Source organism: Pithys albifrons, chromosome 1 (assembly GCF_047495875.1).
Source record: "Pithys albifrons albifrons isolate INPA30051 chromosome 1, PitAlb_v1, whole genome shotgun sequence".
Taxonomy (NCBI): Eukaryota; Metazoa; Chordata; class Aves; order Passeriformes; family Thamnophilidae; genus Pithys; species Pithys albifrons.
The window spans coordinates 97,865,467-97,890,812 of NC_092458.1; the positions used below are offsets into that span (position 1 = coordinate 97,865,467).

Consider the following 25,346-nt stretch of genomic DNA (forward strand, 5'->3'; position numbering starts at 1 on the left):
GCACATGGGCATCTACATGGCGGACTCTCACGTTCAGTTTCTTTACTCTGGCAGCAATGTCTTGCCACAGATCTGCAGCCCAGATGGGTTTCCCTCTACGCCTCCAATTCATCTTCTCCCACCGGTCTAGCCATCCCCAGAGAGCATTTGTTATCATCCATGAGTCGGTGTACAAGTAGAGCCTTGGCCATCCTTCTCTTTCTGCAATGTCTAGGGCCAATTGGACAGCTTTGAGTTCTGCGAACTGACTCGATTCGCCTTTCCCCTCAGTGGCTTCTGCCACCCGTTGGGTGGGATTCCACACAGCTGCTCTCCACTTCCGGCTCCTCCCTACGATACGGCAAGAACCATCAGTGAAAAGGGCATAACGTGTTTCTTCATCTGGCAGCTGATTATATGGTGGAGCTTCTTCAGCTCGACTCACTGACTCTTCCTCTTCTTCATCTGCCAGGCTGAAGTTCCCACCTTCAGGCCAATTGGTTATAATTTCTAGAATTCCAGGGCGATTCGAGCTCCCAATTCGAACACGTTGTGTAATCAAAGCAATCCACTTGCTCCACGTGGCATCAGTGGCATGGTGTGTAGGGGGCACTTTTCCTTTAAACATCCAGCTTAACACTGGTAGTCGAGGTGCCAGGAAAAGCTGGGCTTCAGTACCAATTACCTCTGAGGCTGCTCGTATGCCTTCATATGCTGCTAGGATTTCCTTCTCCATAGGGGTGTAATTGGCCTCAGAGCCTTTGTAGCTTCGGCTCCAGAAACCAAGTGGTCGCCCTCGTGTCTCACCAGGCACCTTTTGCCAGAGGCTCCAGGAGGGACCTTTATCTCCAGCTGTGGAATAAAGTACATTCTTCACATCTGGTCCCGTCCTGACTGGTCCAAGAGCCACAGCATGTGCGATTTCTTGCTTGATCTGCTTGAAAGCCTGTTGTTGTTCAGGACCCCATTGGAAAATGTTCTTTTTATGGGTCACAAAATAGAGAGGGCTCACGATCTGGCTGTACTCTGGGATGTGCATTCGCCAGAAGCCTATGGCTCCCAGAAACACTTGGGTCTCTTTCTTGTTAGCCGGTGGAGCCATTGCTACAATCTTATTGATGACATCAGTTGGAATCTGGCGACGTCCATCTTGCCATTTCACTCCAAGGAACTGAATCTCTCTGGCAGGTCCCTTGACCTTGCTCTTTTTGATGGCAAAACCAGCTTTGAGGAGAATCTGAATAATCTTTCGTCCTTTTTCGAAGACTTCTTCTTTTGTGTCTCCCCATACAATGACATCATCAATATACTGGATGTGTTCTGGGGCCTCACCCTTCTCCAATGTGGCCTGGATCAGCCCATGACAAATGGTTGGACTGTGTTTCCACCCCTGGGGCAATCGGTTCCAGGTGTACTGCACGCCCCTCCACGTGAAAGCAAACTGTGGCCTGCACTCTGGTGCCAGAGGAATGGAGAAGAACGCATTAGCAATGTCAATAGTGGCATACCACTTTCCTGCTTTGGACTCCAACTCATACTGGAGCTCCAACATATCTGGCACAGCGTCACTCAGCGGTGGCGTAACTTCATTCAGGCCACAAGAGTCCACAGTCAGTGTCCATTCTCCATCTGATTTACGTACAGGCCAGATAGGGCTGTTGAAGGGTGAGTGTGTTCTGCTGACCACCCCTTGGCTCTCCAGCTTCCTGATCATTTTATGGATGGGAATCACAGCATCTCGGTTTGTACGATACTGTCACCTATGTACAGTTGTAGTGGCCATCGGTACTTCTTGATCTTTGACTTGGAGTAATCCCACAACAGAAGGGTCTTCTGAGAGACCAGGGAGAGTAGACAACTGTTTGGACTCTCCTTCAATCACTGTGGCTACACCAAAAGCCCACCGGTACCCCTTCGGGTCCTTAAAGTGTCCTCTTTTTAAATAGTCCATATCAAGAATGCTAGGGGCTTCTGGTCCTGTCACAATGGAATGCTTTTCCCATTGGTCTCCTGTTAGGCTCATGTCAGCCTCTACCACCGACAGGTCCTGAGACCCTCCGGTTACTCCAGAAATAGACACAGTCTCTGTACTCTCATGTTCTGATGGCATTAATGTACATTGGGCACCAGTATCTACCAAAGCTCGATATTTCTGAGGATCCGATGTGCCAGGCCATCGAACCCACACAGCCCAGTAAACCCGATTATTATCCTCGTCCCTCTCCTCCTCCTGGCAGGAGGCAGGGCCCCTCTATTGTTGTTCCTGGTCGGAGCATTCTCCATCTGAAGTGTGCGATGCTCTGTCAGAGGCTCCTTCATCAGCATGGGGGGAGTTGTTTCTTTTGCGTCTCGGAGATCGATGTTTCTTTTCTGGGGTCTTTGCTTCAACTATGTGGACAGCTTTCTTGCCAGCTACTTCCCGTTTTAATTCTTGCACTCGGGCTCTAAGTTTGGAGGTGGGTTCACCGTGCCATTTTTTCATGTTTTCCCCTAGTTCACGCAGAACAGTCCATAAGACACTACGCTCACTCTGTGTCTTACTCCTGGGGCTTCCAGTTTTCTCTCGTGCTGCATGAGATGACGGAGAACGGGAACAGGAACGAGAACGGGAACTGGAACGAGAATAAGAACGAGACCTTTCTTTGCAACCTCTAGAACGTCTGTGTCTAGGTTCTTCTTCATACACAGAGCGTCTAGTATTCCTCTGGTGGCCTCTAGTTCTCCCTCGTGCTGCATGAGGTGACCGAGAATGGGAACGGGACGGAGAACAGGAACGGGACCGAGAACGGGAAGAGGAACTTGAATGAGAATGAGAACGAGACCTTTCTTTGCGACCTCTAGAACCTTTGCCTCTAGGTTCTTCTTCATACACAGAGCGTCTAGGATTCCTCCCTACCCTTTCCCCACTGTAGAGGGAAGAATGCTGGTAGTTAGAGGGGACTCTCATGGTTTCCGATATTCTCCGTATCCAGTGACACATTCTATCAACGTGTATCTCATTCTCGTCCATACTTAGAGGGTATGCAGATATCAGACACGGCATATAAGACTTAGGGGCCCCATTCATCACCTTATCCCACATCGGCTGTGTGCATGGCATCTTCTCTGGGACCAAGATGTCATAGTAATTTGGATCAGAGTATATAATCTCCAGCATGGCCAGTTCCCGCAGATACTGGATGCCTTCTTCTGCAGTATTCCACTCTCTTGGAGCACTCACCAAATACTCTTTAAATGGGTATCTTGCCCTCACGGCACGGAGGATTCGGGTCCAGAGACTGGATGCCATCTCCCCCTGTCCCATTTCCTGTTCTATTTCACGGTCTCGGGCAAGAGATCCCAATTGTTGTGCTTCATGACCTTCCAGCACATGACTGCTGGCCCCCTGGTCCCAACATCGCACCAGCCAGGTGAGGATGCGTTCATCGGGCCACCGACTGTAATCCCTTCGTATATCTCGAATCTCCTTTGGGGTCAATGATCGTATAATTTCACTTTCCCTCATTGTTTCCTGTCCATCTCTCCCACGTACTATTCTCTCTACCTGTGTTTTTACTCTTCCACTCCTTCGTGGAACCTCTCTCACTTCCTTTCTGACCCTCTCACGCGAAGATGGGGATTGTTCGCGCCGTGAGGACGAGCTTCTATGGTGTTCACTCCGGGAGGATGGGCTCCTACGTCGCCCACGCTGTGGAGAGAGACTTCTACTTCATTCGAGCCGTGGGGAAAGACTCCTAGCTCGTGCACCCTGTGAAAGGGAGCTCCTGCGTTTTTCATCAGGTCTGATGAATGGAGGTAGCACATAGTCCTTGGAAGGCCGGGGTAAGGGCCTTCCCCGGTCATCTATTCCCTCAAATGTAGGTCTAGTATGGGGAGGTGGAATCATACCTCCAGAGGAGGGTTGCCTTTGGAGAGGCTGAAACGGTCCTTCCTCAGGCTGACGGAAGCGCGTTGACCTCCTCTCTTCCTCCACTGGGTACTTGCGTATGTAGTCAGAGCACCAATCGTTGAATGTTATTCTATCCCAGGATGCTCGCACCGTCCCTTTCCTTTCTCCAGGCATGCCTCTGGTCTCTTTTGGACGTGCCCCCAGTCCCATTAGGTGTGCCCCATCCCTTGTGACCACTCCTCCCTCTCTGGCGGCTGCTCCCTCTTCTACTGTGACTATTCTTTCCTCTTGTGCCGTCGCTCCTTCCATCGTCACAGTAGTTTCTTCCTCTCTCGCAGCTGCTTCTTCGTCTGCTTCTTCTTTTTCTTCTTCTTCTTGTTCCTCTTCTTCTTGTTCCAATTGCGGAGGTGGCTCTATGGGTTTTGTAGTCTCCTTCGTCCTCGTTGTTTTCTTCTTTATGGGGGCAATGATAATCTTCCGGTCCATAACTTCAGTTTGAGTTCCCACAGAGCGAATAGGAACTGTATCCACGTCGGCTTGAGTTTGAGCTTCGACTGTGGTCTTGGTGGGTTTAGTAGGAATGGCTGCTTCCAGATCTACAGCTTGAGTCTGAGTTTCCACAGAGCAAATAGAAGCTGTTTTGACGTCGGCCTGAGTCTGAGCTTCAACTGTGGTCTTAGCAGGCTTAATAGAGATGGCAACCTCCAGATCTACGGCTTGAGTCTGAATTTCTACAGAGCAACCAGAAGCTGTATTAGCTTCAGCTTGCGTCTAGGTTTCAGCCGTGGTTGTAGCAGGGACAGCAGAAATGGCCTTGTCCAGATTTGCAGCCTGAGTCTGGGTTTCTGTCGAGCAAACAGAGACTGTATTTGCTTCAGCCTGCGTCTGAGTTTCAGCTGTGGTTGTAGAAGGGACAGCAGAAATAGCCTTGTCCAGATTTGAAGCCTGAGTTTGGGTTTCTACCGAGCAAACAGAGGCTGTATTAGCTTCAGCAACTTGAGTTTGGGTCTCTACAGAGTGAACGGGGGCTTTGTTGGCCTCTGTTTGAGTCTGAGTTTCAACTGTAGTTTTAGCAGGGACAGCGGAGATAGCCATGTCCGGGTCTGCAGCTTGAGTCTGGGTTTCTACAGAGCGGACGGAGACTATATTGTTTCAGCTGCTTGAGTTTGGGTCTCTACAGAAACAGCCTTGACCTCATGCTGTGTTTGGACTCCGCTTTCGGTAGTCTGAACGGGGACTACACGGGTCTCGGACGGCATATCTCCATATTCTATCCTGTCCTCAAGCCAGTGACAGTAGTTCATGGCACATCGATAAGCACTAGCCAGGCCCCAACACAAAGCAGAGACTTGCATACATGGGTCCTTGTAGGAGAAACACTCTTCTGATAAACAGCGGGCCACCTCGGCAGAGTCACACACTTGTTCTGACGTGAACTTCCAATTAATGGGGGGTGAAATACGCCCTAGCACTTTACCAAGATCCAACCAAGCCCCATCCCACCCAGGGACAGGCCTGTCCAAAGCCCCTTCCAATGTTCCAGCGAGTCCCCCAGAGGCATAGCCTTTCTTAGGTCTGAAACAAGGGAAGCAACAAAGTGCCAGCATTCTTCCAATCTTATACAACAGTTTCATTACCTTCATAAACACTAGTGCTGTCACAACACAATTTAGGTTATAACTGGGACCAATTGTAACAGTAGGGATCTCTCTCAATAGTCCGTTAATGTCATAATTTAACAGGCCTTTAATGTCACATGTCAACAAGTCTTTAATGTCAAGATTCAGGAGGGCTTTACATGGATGACAATTATCAGGCAGACCTAGGTATGTCCCTAGGAGACCTCTCAGAGTGGGAGTAAACATTAGCACCATCAGTATGTAAAAGAATAGAAAGACACTTAACACTACAAGAGACTGCCAGGCCATGCCAGCATGGTTGGACTGACCTCCTCTGGTACCTCTCAGGTACTTGCTAAAAAGGGTGAAAACCATTCTTTCTATTGTTTACCTTATGCCTGAGTCCTCTGTTCCCAAACAAAAACCTTGTTTATAACAAAAAGATACTCTTTTGATAATACCACTTCAGTTGGCAGTTCTCCCGGCCACTGTTCTCTAAACAGAGAGTTATTTACAAAACAATTCAAGGTCAGTATCTCGGTGGAACCTCCAATAATGTCGCAGGTTGTCAAGGAAGGGGAACAAGAATGAAACAATCTCACCCAGGACAGGAGAAACACCAGGGATCAGAGGGACCAGACTTCAACCACCTCCCTCCAGCCTCTCAGCCAAGGACCGGGAAGTAAGAACCAAACCACTCCCCCACTGCTACGAGAAGACATGTGTGGAATACTTGTAACTTCCTTAGATACAATTGTTACTGAGGAAGCCATGGGTCAAACCATTACAGGGGTGCACAGTCTGAAACAATCCCGAACTTTCTTCTTCAGCCATCATGCCCTGCTCCTAAAGGAATAACCAGTCTTTGTGTCAAATACCCCAGCTGGCAACTAAGTACTAGGCAGCTGTACTCTCATTCTCACCCCTGCCCCCCACCTTGGTGGGCTGGAGAGGAATATAGAAAAAAAAAGGTAAAACTTGTGGGTTAAGAATAGTTTAATAATTGAATTAAAATAAAGTGAATTATGATAATAATAATGCAAGAGAGGAATAAACTCCCAAAGATACAAGTAATGTAAAATACATTAGCTCTCCACCCACTAATGGATGCCCAGCCCACCCCCAAGCAGAAAGTGGCCCCTCCCAGCCAACTCCCCTTAGTTTACATACTGAGCATGACAGTCTATAGTATGGAATATCCCTTTGGTCAGTTGGGGTCAGCTGTCCTGGCTATGCTCCCTCCCAGCTTCTTGTGTATCTTCTCACTGGCTTAGCATGAGACACTGAAAAGTTCTTGACTTAGGATAAACACTACACAGCAACAAACAAAACATCAATGTGTTATCAGGTTTACTCTCATGCTAAATCCGAAACACATCATTGTACCAGCTACTAGGAAGAAAATGAACTCTATCCGAGCTGAAACCAAGACAGCAGGGTACCAGGAACATGATATGATTAGATTAAGAACTGTCCATCAATAACTCACCCAGTGCTAGTCATCCTTCCTCTTTTACATTATTTACCTCTTGCACTTGGACAACTCAGTCTCATCTCTTCACATGATCTTGTGCAAACACTATTCACAGGATTCCACCAAGGCGCACTTGAGAGTTGCTAACATATATTGATCTCTCTACTCTTCTTCCTTTTTTCTCTCCCTGAAAAAACCCACACTTCTTCTTGTAGTTGCTTCCAAATAGCAAGTCTTGGGAAAGTGTTCTCATGATGAGTGGACACAGGAACGACTGCTGCACTGCCTTAAAAACAGGACTTTAGAAGTCAGACTTCTGTCAGATTTTGTAGATTCTGGTAAATAACTTTTAAGAGAATGTTAAGTTAAAGTTGGAATGCTTTTGAGGTAATACCTGATTTCAAAATCTCTTTGGTTTAATAAGAATAACTAAAATACCTGTAAAAGACAGCAAAACTGTCTGGGTAGAAAATGATCTGATTTATAGTTCAGTCTCACAGCATCCCTCACCCCTAGCAGGGAACTGGAACAGTGTATAATAGCCGATATAACATCTGACATAAATAGAAAGGTGAGTTTTACAGTGCACAAAAAGACCAAAATTTATAACTTGCTATGTAGTTTGACAGCACTTGATAAACTCACAGGCAAAGCATGTGCTGAGATGGTAGAAATTCTACAGAAATCACCTGTTTCAAAAGCCAAGGCATTGGAGCATTTCTACTTTTATAAATACAAATAGAAAAATTGTTAACAATAGGGAGCTGAACTGAATAAACTAATATAGCAAAAGGAGGAGGGCCAAACTGGCCTTTCCTTCTTCTATCTTCATCGGAGTGTAGCTTGCTTTTAAGGATTGTTTTCCTCCCTTTCATACACCAGAAAGCTTTTGCTCCAATGAGGACAAACCCCTTAATCTATCTGCCTGAGCTGAGAGGGCTAACCAAATTCTTGCTAATTCAAGCACAGGGATAGGAAAAAGAGAGGTCATTGGTGCTTTCTATGTGTTTCAATTCTGGCACCATTGTGGGACACACAATTGCTTAGTTATTCTCTTACTGAAAACACTAATCAAACACTGGCACAGCTTTGCTAGCTCACAGCCACATTCCTTGTGTGCCTGCTTCTATAGTTATACAAACAATGAACTCTGAGTTTGTGTATGGATTTTAAACCAAAAAAGAAGGTAGTGACCATTTAAAAATACATCTATAGAAGCCTGATTTCTTTTTGTACTTCTGCTTCATTATTCCTGACATGGGGATTATGAATCTAGCCCAGTGATAATGTCCTGGTGATGAAATAATCAACTGTGCTTATCTTAGTTGTGCACAGTCTAGTTTAGGGTGGGGGTTTTTGTCATTAAGCCAATTACAGACATGATTCTGTGGGTCTTGTTAGCCCCATATGGTACAGTACTCCAGTATCTATAAATAATGAGCAGATCATGTATAATGAAATAACAAGTCTTGTACTTCCCACAGAACCCTTGTAGTGCAGTTGTTTCAGTTTTAATGATTATGGGAAGTGCTCTGAGATACTAACTTTACATTTTTCCTTTGGGGTTCAAGACTACACAATGAGGGCCCACTGCTGAAACTTTTATTTTCACCAAGCTTTCTAGTTGCCAAAGAGATTCATCCACCTTTGTCAGGAGGAAAAGTCAGGAATACTTCATTTTTGTAGCTCTTGCAAATTCACTGATTTTCCTGAACTCAGGATTGGCAAGAGCTTGGGCTGCACGTTGCCTGGTGGGCATCAAGAACTGCAAGTGAGAGTAACTGCACTGTTAAACTGTTGCTTTTCAGTGGTCTTATTAGAAGTAAGGGAGAGAATCCTCACATGCAGAGAAGACCTGAGAGGTCAATGACACATCCTGGTTGGGAGAAATAAGAGGAAAAGAAGTTCCTGAACTTTTGCATACTGATAAACTGAAGGAAGGCATCCTCAAAAAGCTTTATGTTGAGAGCAATATCTCCAAATTTGCCCTTGCTCCAACAACATTTTGATGCCACAGGCTGTTTTAATGAAGGATTTCATCTTAGACAAATTGGATTTTTCCACTTAATAATGTTACACATAGGTCCTTAAGCAACTCGAAATGCCAGCTTCCTGTTTTTATCTGCCTACACAACACAGCTATTTGAAATTATTTTGATATTAAAGCATCCTTCTTTTTTTTCTTTTTTCTTTCCCCCCCCCTCCTAATAGCAATAATATCCACTGAGTTAAGCACTTCGAACAAGCGAAACCCAAGCTAACAGAGTCATCAGCAAACATTTAATTAAAAGGCGAGGCTGTCTTCCCTAATTAGGTACCATTGTTTTGATTGAAGACGTTTCCTTTCCGGGTGCCTGGAGTCTTCCCCAAACTGAGCAGACACTGAGCATCTCCTAGTGGCCCGGGCTTGTAAGTCAAACCTTGGTTGTGGTTGCTAAATAGCGTGGAGATATTTCTGTCTAGTAATCCCTGTTTGAGTGCTCTTCTGGGCCAGTGGAGTGATAGGCCCTGTGGAGAAACACCTCGAGGGCTTGAGTCACTGCCAACCTCCTCTCCCTCTGATTGCAGCTGAGCAAACAAACACATTTATTCCCCTATGTTGCTTTTGTCCAAGTATCAGCTCCATTTTCTGATGAAGAATGAATCTCTTGTTAAGATTTTAACTGTCTTTTCAACACTTTTTCTCTGCAACTTGCATTTCAGTTCCACAAAGGTTTCAATTAACGTACAAAGAGATGTGACATTATTTCCTCCTTCCACTCTTTGAACGTTTATTTCCATCTCCTTATATTACATTTCACTTGCTTCTTCCCACTTCTGAAAAGCTGCTATCTACTTAGTCTTGCCTATTCCTGTTTTGTTGTTTTTTTTGTTTTAACTGTACTTTCCCCCTCCATTTCTCAGTTTGAAACAAAGACAAAATAATATGGCTTAAAATTTAACTATATTTTTCCTGGCTTTTGAATTTGCTGAGACTTTGCAAAATGTAATGTAATGTAACTGTTTGCAAATAGGGCTAGCCCAAGAGGTGGGCAGTTAAGATAAAAAAAAAGAACTAGAGCTAACTTGAGTATGTGCAACCAAGATAAGAGGACTTGCTTGAATGGAGAAGCAGCTCGAAGCACATGAGAAGTGCTTTCTAACACAGAGGGGGAGGGGAACAGAACTCAGACAGGAGGGGATGAAAAATAGTAAACAACATAAGACATAAACAACAGAACGTATAATTCCATGAAGTAAATCTACAGAGTGCCTGTAACAGATAATATTTGGAGCTAATTCCTTAAAAAGGGCTGAATTTTGTATACCTGGGGACACATACTTGGGGGCATGGGCTCCCTGCATGGCCCTGGCCATGGCCAGGCCGTAATAAAATTGTGCTTTTCTATGAATATCTAGTTTTTCTTTAAATCAATACTTTCCATTTATCTTCTAGAAGTAACAAAGTCTTCTTTCTGATCTCTGCAATCATTGAAATTTACCTTCCTTCCACTGCTCAGCTTTAAAAGTTGTTTTTTTAAAGAGGTGGATAGGAAAATAAAACAGCTACATTACTCTTTTAAAATCTTTCCAAATAAGAATAAAAATGGCAATAACAAAATAAAGAAGAAAACTAGAGAAGATTCACTGTAACTGAAAATGCAGCTCAGTAGATCTGAACAGACTTTGCTTTGGAAATGGCGAGGAAAGTAATTTTTAAAAAGGAGGAGGAAGACAAAAATATTCACACAACCTTTCAGTAGTGAAAAAGGGGAAAAAGAGAGTTTTAAAACTTTCATCTAGCCCCATATGCAAGTAAACAAACCCACTTAGTAAATTTTTAAAGAGCTTGTCAATAGGTGAGTCTTTCTCTTTGTGTGGAATGACCTTGACATGTTCTTTGACATGCTTTTGCAGGGATTCTTTTGAAGCCAAAATGTGACATTTGTTCTCATGTTTGTAAGAGCCTGTGTCAGGTTTGCAGCCTTGGTACTCTTGCTAAACTTAAAATACTTAGCACGAAAAATGCATTAAGATGAATTTGAATGCTTCCCAAACTATGAAATGGTGTTGCTGGACCTGTACTTGGAGAACTTTACATCCAACCCCTTGTAAAGCAGGAAGAATCACAAATCCTGTAAATAAGTGATGTGTATGGTGACTCTGGTGTATGCCTGTAAGTATTCATCCAGTTGAAGGAAATAATGTACAAACAGACCATAGAGCATCATTAGCATTAAAAAAAAATGTTCTGACAGCCTCTCACAGAAAATACCAGGTTATTTAAATACAGTGGTGAAATTCACATATCAGAACCTGAAGAAAGGATATAACTCAGAGCTAGCGAAATTCAAGAAGGTGACTTTTTGCTGAGAATAGATGCTTCATGATTCTACAATCAAAAGTACATACTTGATTTAACATCCCATCTAAACTAAGCATGGGATAAGCACTTTTCATATAATCCTAAGGTTAAAAAAATTAGAAACTTGTCCTTATGTATATAATTCTAAAACAGTAAGGGGGGGGGGGGCACTAAAAAGTAATCAGATTGCTTCATTTGCATAATCCACTTAACACACGCTTTCTTTTCACAGTCCCAGTGATGGGTTTTCCGATAATACAGAGATAGAAGTTTGAATATTTAAAGCATAACACTTTCAGTATCATAGAACCTGGAAGATGATGGAGGCACCTTGCAGGGAGAAGCTTTCAGACACCAAGGTCTGTTGTTTGCTTGGAATCTCACTTCCTAAATGCCAAATACATGCTATAAGAAATTAGATGACAAATTCTTTCCCTCATCAGGTAACATCAAAGATCTGGCAGTGATTTTTACCATCATGGCAACAGACAAAATCTGATCCTCCAGCAGAACAAAAAAAATGCACAGAATTTAAAAGGGGTGGATGGATGGGGAAGAAAACAAAAGAAAACTAATGCTGAAATTTTCAACTTCAAAATTCAATTGCACTGCTGTGGACAAGACAGTCTGAATGACAGTGACTTTTTACACCTGTACATGTTATGCCACTTCAGAACTTTGATTTACATGTAGTTCTTTTCCACAAACTGATTAAAAAAATATCTGTATTCTGTTAAGAGTTGTTCTGCACTGACTAAATCAGATACGTTGTTGTTCCATTGATACATAAGGCAGGGCAGAGAGACTTGATTCGTCTAACTTGGAAAGAGCTGAGTCATCTTGAAGTAATATCCTTTGTCTCTGCTAGGCATGGTAAGGACTCTTGAGCTGGATTTCTGTATTAAGACCAGAATCCAGAAGACAAATGATTTTTTGATTGTACTACACATAAACCCTGCTCTTGTCAGAAGTGTTGATGTAGTCAGAATGATCAAAAACAATATAAGGATACTGTTACTGAGAAAGCCAATGCCAAGACATAAAAGTCCCAAATGTATTACTCTTGGCAAGCTGGTACACCAACAGCTCATTCTTCTTCTTATGTAAATCAGTCCCCTAAGCCAGCCTGAAACCCCATAGAATGACTTCACAGGAAACATAAATTACAACAGATAAATATACGCATCATATCAAACTAAACAGACGCAGTGTGAATCCCAAGGGGGAAGCTTATGAAATCCTGGCATGTGGCTTGAAAGGTCTTGGTTCTTGTTTGCCACAGGCTTTCCAGTGAGGCTTTCACAAGAGAAGAGAAAAACTGAGCTACAGCTTATCTAGATGCTATGTTATATCTGAATCATGCAGTTATACTGTTGCTTTTTCATTAAAAATTATACTGTTACTATTTCATAAAAATAGATTTTTTTTTCTGTTATTAAAAAGGGACAACCCAATCATTCAGGTAAAATATTCTGGTTACCTTGATTCATTTCTCTAAGTGTTTAAGCCTTTCCAGTCACTAAATTATATAAATAGATTGGACAAGGATTTAAACTTGCCAGCCTTTTTATCTGGAAGTAGATGCCACAATCTTTGTATTATTTCCATCTGCAAATGTATATAGACTATACAATCTTATGTATTTTACAGTTCTAAATGGGCCACTCCTGTTCTGCCTTCTAAATAATTTTTCCTGGTCCTACTGCTGCAGCTGAGCAACACCTCAGTTAAGAAAATACACAATGAAATCCAGCCTCAGGTTACAGTAGCTAATGGAGGATTGTTACAATATCTAGCAAAACTGGAAATGAATGTCAGATATTTAGTGGGAGTTTATTATTAAATAATGAGGTTATAAGCCTAGCAGAAGCAGTTTTATAGTGTATTTTATGAAGCCCTAAAGGCCAAATCATTGTTAAATTTCATTAAAATGGCGGGCAGATTTCCAAACTGTTAAAAAAAATGGAACATCTTTCTCCATCTAACATGGAACATTAATTAAACAAACCCTTCTGGGAACAGAAAAACAAAAGCCTACATTAGTACAAACTATATCTTTTGTCCCCTAAGTCCTCACATCCTGGTATCTCAGCTCCACCCTGTATCCTTGCCAGGCGAAAGGAAACACGTGCCTGATCATTTCGTCAGCCAACTGTTGCCTAAAACAATGACTAAAAGCTAAATTTTGCATCAGTGGGGCATTCATTTTGGGTGTGTCCCTGCTACCCAGCTGTCAAATTTTATGAAAACATTAGGAACTAATTAACCGAAGTCCCAACTCTCTGAAGTTTGGTTGAAATATGCCAATGGATTAAAACGTTGCGGGGAACTTGGAGAAGGAGATGAGAGATTGATTGGTAGTAAGAGTCGAACTTTGATGTGTACATAAGCTGGCAAGTTTAAGGCATACATCTTAATATCCATCAGATAACTTGAACAAACTCCTCCTGGGGTGAAAAGCTACAGGATTTGGGAGAAAGGTCCTTCAATTATTAGCTTGTAAAAAACCAATCACCCAAAAAATGCTGTCCCATTGAAACAAACAACCAACCAACCAACCAACCAACCAACCAACCAAACAAACAAACAAACCAAACCTCTAAAATCCCCAAAGCTCACCACCTTTTTAGAGATCTTTCTCTGTTTAGACATGTCTCAGGGCACACCTAAGGCTTGTCTTCATACAGAGTTAGTAGCTACATTTGCAAAATGTTTCTTCCTTACAGAAAGGTACACTTAAATAACCCAGATATAAGTATTCTTCACAACTGTAACATGTCAAATGTTAGAATAAACAGTGTCTATAGGTATATTCTTGATTCTGTAAGTACAATAAACAAGTGAAGAAAACTGTTACAATTTTGATTGCACATAGTATTGCAAATACTGCAAATGGTAGACAAAGCTGAATGGGGTAAGGTGAAAAGTAACCGTGCCCTGAAAGTTGGTACCTGATTTATTCTGTGCTGTCTGCCTATAATGGATGCACAATTTGCTGAGTTCAATAGATATTTTCCAAATATAGAGACCAGTATCGGCAGTAGCAGCAAGTTCTCCCAGGCTTTTCTGTTGGCACAAAACTGTTTGAAGTCTACTTACTTCCTCTCTCTCCAAACCCTCAGTTACCTAATTATGGCAAAGGCTCAGTTTCCCTGTGCATGTGGTCAGCCCTGCACTGGTATGCTGTCTTCTTGACAGAAGCCTGATTTCAGGAAGTTTTTGTTTCATAGTCCAGTTTTCTGAAAAGCAGCTATAATCAGCTGCAGGCTCAACTTTCTGAAGTGTCCTCAAGTCACTAGTTACTTTGAAAGTATTTGTTTAAAAAAATTTTGTAAATATGCTTTTCAAGACCATTGAAGTGTGAAGAGCTTTTTGCAGTACACTTTAAAGCTAAAGTGGAAAAGCTCCAGATGAGCTCAGACAGTGTCCAAGGATGTTGCCCAAGGTTAGCACTGATAAAGCTTTAGTGGGGAACTTAGTGCATTGATTTAGTAATTGAAAAGAACACAGCAAGCTGACAATTTCTGCCAGTCAAGTTCCATGTTTGTGGATGGGAAGTTTGCTCGTCATCTGTAATTAGTATATTTATTGAGTTAGGTGATGCTACTCAATCAAATTCCAGTATGTTTAACCATCTGGTAATTGGTGGCTGGAAGATAAGAACATGCAATAAGCCTGATTTTATAGAACAGTCCTTGAAGATTATACAAGAAAAAATAACATAATTCCGAAAAACCAAGCTGAGTGAAGGTGTGTGTGTAAATATGCATAACAAGAAAACAGTGTAACAGAGGTACTGACTCTAGGAATTCTTAGTCTGCTGGGCACCATAAAAAACCTTAATGTTGTATGTAAAAGCACACAGAGTACCTTATACTCTCAGCATTTTCTTAAACAAATATTATGAATAACGAAGAACAGAAAGGCCATTTCTGGAACTAGAAACTGTCTGGAGTAGTTTTGGCTACTATTTGGACTAGTTTTAACTTGCCACTAAAGTAATTTGTGTAATGTAAAAATACATTTTTCATAGTATATCTGAACTCTGATAGTTCATACTTTTCATAGTATATCTCTATGTGGATGGAGAACACTTTTTTTTAAAATTAATTTTTTTATACCATGATGGGCTCATCTGTTCTATTACCTGAAAGCTGAGTTTGTACTATTGACAATTCAGCCTAAACCTTATTTGAGTCAAGGACAAATACTTTTGTAGGAATTACAGATGACTCTTACTTTTCTAGTAGCATTTGATAGAAAGTGTTACTTTGGCTTAAGGGGAAAATAACAAGGCACAGTCTTGTGTATGAATCTCGTGGCTAGAAGGAACTTTTATGAACATGGAGTTTGAAGAATATCAGACAGCAATGCAGCTAACACCTGCTGGATGTATATTTAGGATGACATAGAATGTTAAGCAGTAAAATTGGGATGATGAATCTAAACCAGACAGGAGTGTCTTTGGAAAAGGGGGATTGAATTAAGCCACAGAAGGTGCTCAGAATGAATCCATGACAGAAGAAATCATGTTGTGTCTATGTTGCATAATCGTAAAACTTTAATACTTATGAATCCAGCCAAACACATAGTACTTTAGAAAGATCGTTCAAGCAGTTATATAAATAAAAAAACAGTTATTAATGCACACTAAATATAATAATAAAAATTTGGCTTTCAAAGATGAGAAAACATAACATGTATTAGAATAACTGTATGCAACTTTCAAATTGGCAAAATGTACTGGGAACAGAGCATTCAAAATTGTTTTCCTGCCACTCATGTTTATCTGCTCATAATTTCTTATTGCACCATGTCTGAATCACTTTCATTATTTCTGAGTAGGAGCCTTCCCAGCTCTCTGAGACACGTGGCTGGGCACATCAAATGATACAACCATAAGAAAGCCAGGAAGTCAAGGATGAATTCTTACCTTATTCATGTCAAATGTGTGAAATACTTGATCAACATAGCTGTCAGCTTCCGGGGTAAGTCCATGTAGATCCAGGACATGTTTAAATTCATGCAGACAAAGTTGTCCAGATGGGCATTCCTTCATAAATTTTGTGTACCAATGGTGAATTTCCATAGCATTAATGTCATCTGCTGATCCAGCAGCACCCATTGCATCAAACATACCAGATAAACTTTTTCAGTATTTATTCATCAAAATGTTGATTCTTGCTTCCCAACAATGATCATTCAAACACCAACACTGCCTTTGAGAGCTACTTTAAACCTCTTACAGATCGCTACCAAGATAGACTAAGTAAATATAGCACCCTAGCAAGATTACTGGTGCCCAGTTTTAGTGCCTTGTGGTTTTATCAGCTGATTACGGTCTTTGTGCACAGTCAGTCTGCAGAGCCTCAGATGAACTGATTATACCATTTCTCATCTTGTACTGGCATCTGTGGTGCTAAAACTGTTTAAACTGGATGAATATTGAAAAAGCAACATGCAGGAACTTTTAGAGTAGTTTCTAAACCTTCATTTTAGTAATTAAAGCTTCAACTCCATTTTAATACTTGAATACATTTTGTGCAGCTGCTTTGTCATAACTGACTTTTCATTTTTATTACTTCCGTATACATCTGGATTCAAGTCTTACCTTAAAAGTCAAAACTGTAACACGATTGAACTTGGATAACCTGAAAAAAACTCAAAGCAGCTGTACACTAAGCATAAAAATCTTGCCATTGTCTTTAGACAACAGTTCTACAAGCATCCAAGTCTTCTGTAAGCTACTGTTGTTCTAAAAATTGCTCCTTCACTGACACTGCTCCTTCAATCCCATCTTTTCCATTCCCTTAGGCCAGATGAGTGTTTGTGGTTGCACTTGGGAAGACGTGTAAGAAAAACTTCAGGAAAAAGCTTGCAATAACATTGAATACTAATTCATATAGCTAGCTTTAGACAATAATATTTACATTTTTGCATTGCCTGGTCTCACTAAGCATTGGGTTCTACAAGAGAACATATACAACAAAAGTGGAGAAGGGTGGTCAGCAGTACAGGGGATGCAGTACTGCTGCTTCTCCTGATTCAAATTGTTTGTGGAAACTTGTAGTGTCATAACATCTATGCTGTATTGGAGTACATAGAAGTCTACTGCAGCATTTAAGCCTTACAGTGTATACTATGGTATGCAATAGTTATGGTAGAATGTAAAAATACACCTGTGACACTTATGCCTGCTGCAAAGGTGTTGTCTCACCAGTGGCACTCCAGTGGTGTCTTACAAGAGGACAGAGAGCATCACCTGAGCAGCATTTCTCTGCAGAGGACGGTCTGGTTGCCTTGGAGTGCTGTGTAGCTGCATGGAATGAATTTTCGTCTGGGCTTAGGTTCATGATGATTCAGTGGCAAAAGAGGTGTCAACAGTCATGAGAGATGAATTTGATCTTAAAACTGCAAAGAAACTACTTAAAACTGCAAAGAAACTGGGGGGTGTCAGCAGTGAGGGTGGCATAGCCTGACGGGCAGGCTGCTCATGCTGCATGAGGTTTAGGGCAGGACCTATGCCATGGCATGCAGGTTTACGTGGTCATGCAGCATTTTGAACTCAGTCTAATTCTTTAGGCAAGCAGAGAGCTGTGACATGCTAATTATGTAAGATAAGATTTACAAAATATTTTTCAGAAATAGGTACAAGCCTTCACTGCAAAAGGACACTAAGCTGGACTGTCACTGGAACAGACTTTTAACACGTATTTGTAACAACATTGCATAAACAAGAGTCTGCAGCCAGTCAGGGCGGTGCTGCTGAGGAGGTACAGAAGGGAGAAAAAAGCACACTGCAGGACTTCAATAGCAACATATACTGTAGCTATCATTAAAAGGTGTTTTTTTTAATCTCTAGTGTTTCCTTGTATCACTTTCAGCAGTTTTCCGAGCAATAATAGCTGCCCACTAATGTGCTGTCAGTTATAAGATCAAGACCTTCAATACTGAGAAGCAGCAGGGGTTTTCTGTATGAAATACTGAATAAAAGCAGAATAAATCTGAAATATGTGAATTGCTATTTGAAAAACTGCTCTTCAAAATATCACAGGCAAATAATGTTATATTTGTAATAAGCAACAATAGCAAGCAAAGGAAAGGTAGCTTAAAGCAGCAATCTTCAGTCTTTCATGGTTCATCAGATCTAAATTTTCAATAGCTAGGAACTGGAAATACTGACACAGAATCGTCTACATGTATGTCTACCAAATTTCTTGTTCAATGAAAAGAGGAAGGTTTTGCAAACTCAGATGTTACTCAGACCTCATTCCACCCTCTCTTCCCACAGAAATAATAGCAGTATTAAAAAGAAAAAAATCAAAGGTTTGAACTATACATTTCAGAACCCACAGACTTTTTATTTTGAAAATACAAGGATCTGCAATAATTTTTTTTACATTTTCATTTTCAAACATTCCAAAAAAACCCAGCACAGATGCAAGTATCAAAACCTACGTCATCTCAGTCACATCTCATTCCTTGATAACATGTGTATTTCATAGAATCATAGAATCATAGAAGCAATTGGGTTGGAAAAGACCTCCGAGATCATCAAGTCCAACCCTTGGTCCAGCTCCAGTCCATTTACTAGATCATGGCACTCAGTGCCACGTCCAATCTGCGTTTTAAAACTCTCCAGGGATGGTAAATACACCACCTCTCTGGGCAGCCCATTCCACTGCCTGATTACTCTCTCCGGAAAGAATTTTTTTCTGATATCCAACTTAAATTTCCCCTTGCAGAGCTTAAGCCAATGCCCCCTTGTCCTATTACTGACTGCCTGGGAGAAGAGACCAACCCCCACCTGGCTAGAACTTCCCTTCAGGTAGTTCTAGACAGTGATGAGGTCACCTCTGAGCCTCCTCTTCTCCAGGCTAAACACCCCCAGCTCCCTCAGCCTCTCCCCATAGGACTTGTGCTCCAGTCCCTTCACCAGCCTTGTTGCTCTTCTCTGGGCTCGCTCCAGCACCTCAATATCCTTTCTGAACTGAGGGGTCCAGAACTGAACACAGTACTCAAGGTGTGGCCTCACCAATGCAGAGTACAGGGAAAGGATCACTTCCCTGGTCCTGCTGGCCACGCTATTTTTGATGCAGGACAGGGTCCCATTGGCCTTCTTGGCCACCTGGGCACACCGTTGACTCATGTTGAGCTTCCTGTCAATTAGTACCCCCAGGTCCCTTTCCGCCTGGCTGCTCTACAGCCACTCTGTGCCCAGCCTGTAGCGCTGCAGGGGGTTGTTGTGACCAAAGTGCAGGACCCGACACCTGGCCTTGTTGAACTTCATCCCATTGGAATCAGCCCATCTCTCATTCATGTGGCGTGGAAGACTCTCCTAACTCTGTTGTGATTGTCCTTCTGGAAGACAAGGTTAAAATGTCAGAAAAATCTACATTTACTTAAATAATTCTTCAAGATAATAATGAAACCATTCTAAAATATCTGTTTGATGAACTGAAAAAAACCCAAAAACCTCAAATTTTGCACATTGGGCAAAGTAAGCATATGAACAAGCACGAGATGCTTACCGGCTAAGGCCATAATTAAAAAAGAAGTAAAAGAAAACACCCAGAAGATTTAACAAAGCAGTGCAATAACCTAGAATAAAATGGAAACATGGAAGCTAAGAATTAGGTGCAAATAGGAGAAGAAACTGCTTTTCGAGGAATTTTGTTGGCCATGGTCCTATTAGAATAGCTTTACTGAGGGATTACAGTGATGAAGCACACACAGATTATAAGGGCTATGCTGGCAACACTGTTCTTTTTAGGCATTTAATATCCCTCACTTTCACTCTGAGGAAAAGTTACTTCTCTATTTAAAGCACAATTTTCTCAGATTTATTGCATCTCAATGTCCAGGTTAGCTGGGGTATTTCTTCATGTATATTACCCTCCAAGTGAGTCAGAAGTAGAAGGAGGGAGAATGCTGAAGTAGAGAAAATCTTGCATTGTAGGTCTGCAGGCAATGTGATACAAAAGGGAGGGAAGGCAACTGGAGGAAGAAAAGAAAGAGGCAGCAAAGAGACTGAGAGGACCTTGAGAATGTAAGGCACTTCAAGAAACGATGAAAAAATTTGTATTAAATTCTGCCATAAACATGAGATGTAAAAAGAAGAAGCTGAAATTTTGCATCAGAGTAAAAATTAGAATTTAATTCTGAAGAATTTAATTCAACATCAACAGTTGCACGGAGAAACCTATTGCCTGAATAATGCCTGTATCAAAGATATACCATGTGCTTTTTTTCCAGTGGATAGGATTGAAAAAAACCCATCCATGTTACATAAAACTTCTCAGCACTGTTCCAGATGGCACCTGCACTTAGACCTTCATATCTGACAGTGGGGACTCAAAGTTATTGACACAGGCTGTGAAACAAAAGACCCTTGAGGGTCTGGTAAACTGTTTCTAGGAGATTTTAAGTTTTCCATGGATGATGCTATAAAATATAGGGGAAACTTTAAGGAAGCATTTGAAATATAAAAATTGCAGACAATGAGAACAACAATATCAGGATAGAGAAAGCCACATCTATTCTAGAGGGAAGCTTCAAGGGACTAAAGTCTGACCCTCACTTTCCCCCACAGTTAAATTCTTACTAAGTCTCTCTCAGTGTTCTGTATTAGCACCATCAGTCTCCACAAGACACAGGAATAAGATGTTTGGGCTTAGGGATGTAGGAAGACAACACTGTTTAGAAATTTTATCTGATTCCTTCACTACAGTGACAGGCAATGATCTCAGCTGTAGCTATAAAAATCACGGTGACTGATCTGAAAAGTCTATAACCTCAAGGCAGTCTTTCTGGAATTCTTTGAAATATTCCTGAAAAGTAATATGAGAAAGAATCAGATTTCTTAAAAAAAATAATAATTGTGCAATTATAATGTGGAACTAACTAGTGCAATGTGGCACAGAGGCTAAATGTAAATATGAGTTAAATAAAAAAATAGATAATTTCGTGGAGGAAAATCCCATGTAACCCACTTGTTTTACTTGGTTTTTGACTGAATGGCCATAGGCTGCTGGAAGCTGAGAGCATAACTGAGTGGTATCTGTTCCCTTGGCACATGCTCCTGGCTATTGCCAGAGACAGGACAGTGGATCTGAAGTATCTTTGACCTGTCTAGTGAAGTGTGGTTATTTTTACACACTAGACATGACCCAGAGAGTGTTTAAATGGCTTATCTTTATTCAGCTGGCAGTCAGACTGACTGAAGATCAATCATCTTGGAAAAAATTTTGGTGTTATAAAGGTCCTGTCTTAGATGGATGTCTGGGTACAATGCAGACAAACCCAGTTTATTTTTAAGCTGTATATTTATCATAAAAACATTGATAATAAATTATATTTTCTGTACAACTCTATTTACATGTCCCCACCATTCTTTTCACACAGGTTTAATGCTTTATTATTAGGACACTTTCTATTTTAATTTACTTAAAAGATTTCTCAGTGTGCTTTTATGTGAAAATATGCAACTCTGAATACACTGCAATAAACCTGTAAATTAGTGTCTTGTTATCGTGTTAAGTCCTATACCTGTTTTCTTAAGTGACAAAACAGTACATATGCAGAAAGTGCCTACTACCAAAGTCATGAAGCATACCGGGGCAAAACAGCTACTAATCTCAGCTAATAATTTGTTGTGGTTCTCAAACTTCATTACATGCCTTTTAAATTAGTTTTGTAAGTGCTTTCTAAATTTTTGTTAAGGTTACTTAAGTAATGTTCTAATGCTACTAAAGCCCTTTATAAAGTATTAAGGTGACACCATTAATCCATAATCTTTCTGGGACTCTTACACAACACACACTATTCTGTCTTAAAAAAAAAAAACAAAAAAAAAACCAAGAAAAAAACCCTGCAAAAGCAACTGTGCCCTTTCCTCTACCCTAAGTGGAAAAGAGAGATAGGATAAATAAAACTTAATTCTCCTACAGAAGGATACCAATTATCATAAAATCCACCAAAAGGAATTAATGAAACAGTTTAACAATTAATATCCATGAAGTGGTTATATAAACAATTTGAAGAATATATATAACATGCTTAGCACTCTTAGCCTTGAAAAGAAATCAAAAATTGATTTGATAGCAGCAATTGCATGTAATCTGTCAGTCCCTAGGTTTGAGTCTGGGATTACCTAAATGGCAGGATTAGTGCAATGTGAACAAGCAGAGGATTCCTGGCACATCAGGCATCATGTTCCCTCTGAACACAGGGACATAGAGGGACTCAGTGGGAAACAGGAGCAGGTTCAACTCCAAGGGATGTCTCCCTACAGATAATCCATAGATAGACATCTATGCTGTTTGTATCCATCTGTGCTTATAGATGGATATGCTGTTAACTCTGGAAGCCCAGGACCAGCCACATTTTTCTTCTTTTGTTCAATAACAAGAAATATTTGAGAAGTAAATGTAATTTACTCTGTGAAGGCACTTCAGTAATTCTACCATTTTTCCCCTCAGGCTACTAAGCTTTCCTTGAAAAGCTATGTTTGCAACTCACAGCTTTGCTGCAGTTTCTAAGCATGGTCTGCTTTGTAGGTATGGTGATGGATATAATTTTTTCTCTTTCATTTTTAAACAGTATGAAAGAGTCTTTAAAATCTAAACATGCTCCTTTTTTTTATATCCTAGACAACAGCAACCCTGAACTCCCTTTAAAATGTATTTATACTGAGAACTCCTATAAATATTCATCAACATGTAAATAATTACTAGCTATTTAATTCACTGTGGTTTATAATCTATAACAGAGGACATGTAAACAGTGGCCTGTAAGGAACCCATGGTTCATGTCTGGTCAACAGTAACTGATGCAGAGTGGACTCATGATTACAGTAACTTGCTTTGTAGCATATCCAAAACATGAACCTTTGGCCAGCCACAGTGTTGGTTCAGGCTGAAAAAGCTTGTAGCTTTTTTCACTTGTTTTACTGTCAGAAGGACTCTAAGTAGTTGAGAGCAAGGTTTGTTAATAGGATAGGACAAAGAAAACAGAAAAATGGTATCTTTTTCATCTTACCATCAGCACTTGGTGCTACATCCTGAAAGGCAATACACAAAAATAAAACCAGCATGGAATTTAATTTAAACGAAAGAGGTGTGAAGATTCTTCGACCTTTTATAGTTTAGATTCCTCAAGAGGAATTTCATCATCACTGTGCTATGCAGCACTGACTGTGCTCAAAAGTTGTTTCATGCCACCACAACAATCTCAAGATAGTTCCTGGCTGTTGTAATTATTGACAAACTTTAAGAAAAAATATGAGTAGGAACAAGATTTGTTCAAATGTTTTTTAACCAAGTATTTATCTGTGTTTTAATCTGAAAAACCAACAAAAATGCCTGTTACAGGACTTACAATAAGAAGCTGTACTCTTTGAGTAGGAAGGTGCAATCTCAGTGCATTTAAAAGAGGAATGTACATGCTTAATCAGCACATGCAATTAAAATAAAGGCACAGGAAATATGTTAAAGTTTAGAAAGTAAAGATCATTGTTTCCAGACAATTTCGCTGATAAAATAAAAGGGCATGATGTTCCAGAGCTGTCTGAAAGTTTAATTTCATAGAAAGAAATGAGCTCTTTACCTTAGAAAGTGGGGGTTACATATTTTATTTGTGAAACCAAGTAAGTTCCTCTCAGCCATTATACTTAGGTGAAAATAGAGACTTCAACTGAACCTCCAAATCCGTGAGGTGACATTTTAATCTGTTCCAAACTTCTGTTTTCTGAGAGAACACAATGTCCACTGAACTGGTAGAAAATACCAGGAAGATTTGGGGTGATAAGAAAAAAATCTTATCCCCTAAAAATCACATTTTCAGCACACAAGAGTGAGCATGAGGATTTTCCAAATTCTTTTCCATAACACATAAAAATCAAAAAAAGAGTACCCCAAAGTTCATTTACTTACTAAACCAGGCCTCTTGCTTGCAAAACACTTCACAGTGAAATATGTGAACTACTTTTGACAGCAAGAGCAGTTTGCATGAGCATGGAAAACTGACCTGTAACAGACTAATTTTACTTCTCTCACAGTTCTTAAAACCATCACATTTATGGGATTTGTCCAAGACTCAAGATACACCTCCTAGAGAAATTCCTCTCAAGCTGAATATTTACTCAAAAATAATTTCCCAGCAACAAAAGTCTGAAGTAAACATACACAGGTAGTAATCTTTCCCGAGGCTACAGGACAGCATAGGACAAAATATAAAAAGATTCCTGAAAAAATGTCTCCGTGTTTCTTGGGCCCCTGATGGGGAAGCGATCCAAAATTTGCATGAAAATGTCTGATCTTTGCCTTTCACATTATAGGCTTCTGAAATCATTTACTTTTCAATTGAATTAGCAATATGCAGAAGCTGGACAAAAGCAGCTTATTAACAGGGGCAGAGTGAACTGAAGCTTCTCTGAATGGTGCTGTATTCCTGTCTTCTGAGTTTATTGTACATCTACATAGTTGTAGAAACAAGTTGGTAGCAATTTGTCCACAGAGGAAAAACATGACAACTAAACATGTAACATGGAGTGCTAGAAATAATCTAGCTGAGTAGTTATACTTACCCACAGTGTCTTGACTTCTAAAGTGTAAAAATTTCTGTTATTACACTATGTCCAGATGCCTGCTCAGCCGCTCTCTCATTCTGTCTCAGTAGGACAGGGGAGAAAATAAGATGATAAAACTCAGGGGTCAAGATAAAGAGAGGGAGATTGGTCACCAATTACCAAATGTCATGAGCAAAATATGACATGGAGAAAATTAATTCAGTTAATTCTCAATTCAAAAGGAGTACCATGCTGAGAAAGAAAGACAAAAGAAGACCTTTCCCACTCCGCCTCTTTTTTCCATGCTCAACTTCACTCCCTCTTTGCTGACTTCTCTACTTTCTCCCCATGACCAGTGCAAGTAATGGGGATGTGCTAAGTGCGTAACAGCTCCTCTCTGCCTCACCTTCCTCTGCAATCTTTTCCGATTCTGCTGGGTGGCTCCTTCCTATTGTCTACAGCTCTTCTGGATC

At 40.8% G+C, this 25,346-nt stretch overlaps 1 protein-coding gene across 1 annotated transcript in view; it reads right to left on the bottom strand.

Annotated features, from left to right (window-relative positions):
* The window catches only part of GUCA1C (guanylate cyclase activator 1C), a 41,180-nt gene extending 24,737 nt beyond the window's left edge, over positions 1–16,443 (bottom strand). Inside the window, exon 1 of the mRNA XM_071572567.1 lies at positions 16,240–16,443. Coding sequence (XP_071428668.1) covers positions 16,240–16,443 — 204 coding nt within the window. The remainder of the gene's footprint in view (positions 1–16,239) is intronic.
* Between the last annotated feature and the right edge of the window lie 8,903 nt (positions 16,444–25,346).